Here is a 2,217-nt window from a genome sequence, read left to right on the forward strand (position 1 = left end):
GTATATATATATATATATATATATATATATATATATACATACATATATACGATGGAATGGCCAGTCACCTAAGTGTACTGAATGTCAGGTAGGCATGGAGACACATTTACCATATAGTAGCTGAACCCCACTTAATGAAAAAAGGCAGTTTTCATAAGGCAAATCGCCCAATATAAATCATGCATAATTCATGCATGAATAATTCACTTCAGTAGCTCAACACACTGGCTGATGCAATAGGAAATAATACATTGTGATATGCAGATGGTAATATACTGTTGTAACAAGCCACCACCTTTGGCAGTGAAGTCACTCCAGTTCTCCTTTCACTCAGCGAATGACGAATAAAGGGAAAAGAGAAAAGGCGTTCAAATTGACGTTAGCCAGTCACGTACCTGTTTCGATTCAAACATTACTTGCGCTTGTACTGTGGAAATCACATCTAAAATATATACCTTCAACAAAGATTCATGCTACACATACAGAATCGGTACGTGTAGAAAAGTTGATCCCATGATTACAAACATGTTCCGCACTATGGCGTTACCTGCCGCATTCACGCACAATATCGCTCCCCCTGTCCAGCAGGTGGCGTAACAGTCGTGCCACGGCCGCAGCAGTTTCTGTCATCGTCGGCAGAGAAGCGTGGCAGACGACGCTTCATAGACTGACGCCCCGTCAGCACGTGGCGATCATAAATTTGTCCTCGGCATAGACACGCCGCAGACTAAATTCATAACTACACGGTTTAACGCCGTAAGATCGCTGTCGGTCATCACACCGACGGTGACTCGCCGTCCTGCCCGCATGCACGGGTCGTGACACAATCTTCAGGCGACGCCGCACCGTGCGCTTCGGCTATACAATGCAACGCTTTTGCGGGAGTTGCCACGGCGACCGGACTGGCAGCCAATGAGCTCGCGTCGTCCGGGCCACCGTACGACAGTCGCTCCGAGCAGAGCTCCAATGGAAGCGGAATGTCGTTCTCAAGGTTATCCAAGATGGCCTCCGCCCACTCGGCAGATTTCTCAAATGGAGGCCTATGGGACACAAAGACAGTTAGTAAATGTCCGAAAAATGGTGACAGCTTAATATCATCATATATCATATATTAATTAATTAATATCATCTTATAAATCATCGCTCGAGGTAGTTGAGATGAGATAAAGAGCAACAGAAAGGAAGTGGAACATCACAGGAATTCACTAATCAACAGGTACTTCCGAGGTTACACCCCACCCACAGTTTACACCAATATGGTATCAACAACGATTCAAATTCAGATTCTTTGTTTAGCACATAAATTAGTTACAATACAGCAGGTGTATGATAGGTATAACGTGAGAGTATAAATAAAAAAGAATAGTGAACTTACTAACAAATCAGTGCTGTGAGGGTCAAAGTAGCACTAGGCTTTCGAGTCGACCCCCACATGAAAATAAGACAACGACACAAAGAAACATAAACAGCGCCACCTCTTACCTTTTCTCTGCATCTAGGCCACAGCAACTGAACGCTAGCTTGTAGAATGGTGCGGGGCAATCCTTGCAGAACTTAGATAGGAAGGCCTCTTCGTTCAGACTGAAGTCATGTTTCCTCGGCAGGTAGTCAGGGTCGGCTTGTACGCGCCCAATAATCTGTGGAGACAGAACATAGATATTCTGATTCTGACCCACACGCCTGCGAGGTGTCATGCACGCACACACACACACACACACACGCGCACGCACGCACGCACGCACACACACACACGCACGCGCTTACGCACACACGCCTGTAAAGTGTCATGCAAGCACACACGTACGTGCTTACACACACACACGCCTGTAAGGTGTCATGCAAGCACACACACGTACGCGCTTACACACACACACACGCCTGTAAGGTGTCATGCAAGCACACACACGTACGCGCTTACACACACACACGCCTGTAAGGTGTCATGCAAGCACACATACGTACGCGCTTACACACACACACATGCCTGTAAGGTGTCATGCACGCACACACACGTACGCGCTTACACACACACACGCCTGTAAAGTGTCATGCAAGCACACACGTACGTGCTTACACACACACACGCCTGTAAGGTGTCATGCACGCACACACACGTACGCGATTACACACACACATGCCTGTAAGGTGTCATGCAAGCACACACACGTACGCGCTTACGCACACACACACACACGCCTGTAAGGTGTCATGCAAGCA

General features: G+C 47.1%; 1 protein-coding gene across 1 annotated transcript in view; it reads right to left on the minus strand.

Annotated features, from left to right (window-relative positions):
* Positions 1-12: 12 nt before the first annotated feature.
* Positions 13-2,217, minus strand: part of LOC106811075 (LIM domain kinase 1-like) — a 30,089-nt gene continuing 27,884 nt past the window's right edge. The window contains exons 14-15 of the mRNA XM_014814601.1: positions 1,483-1,637; positions 13-1,040 (exon numbers count right to left, since the gene is read on the minus strand). Of these exons, the coding sequence (XP_014670087.1) occupies positions 776-1,040; positions 1,483-1,637 (420 nt within the window). The 3' untranslated portion in view covers positions 13-775. The remainder of the gene's footprint in view (positions 1,041-1,482; positions 1,638-2,217) is intronic.

This window comes from Priapulus caudatus, unplaced genomic scaffold (genome assembly GCF_000485595.1).
Source record: "Priapulus caudatus unplaced genomic scaffold, Priapulus_caudatus-5.0.1 Scaffold502, whole genome shotgun sequence".
NCBI lineage: Eukaryota > Metazoa > Priapulida > Priapulimorpha > Priapulimorphida > Priapulidae > Priapulus > Priapulus caudatus.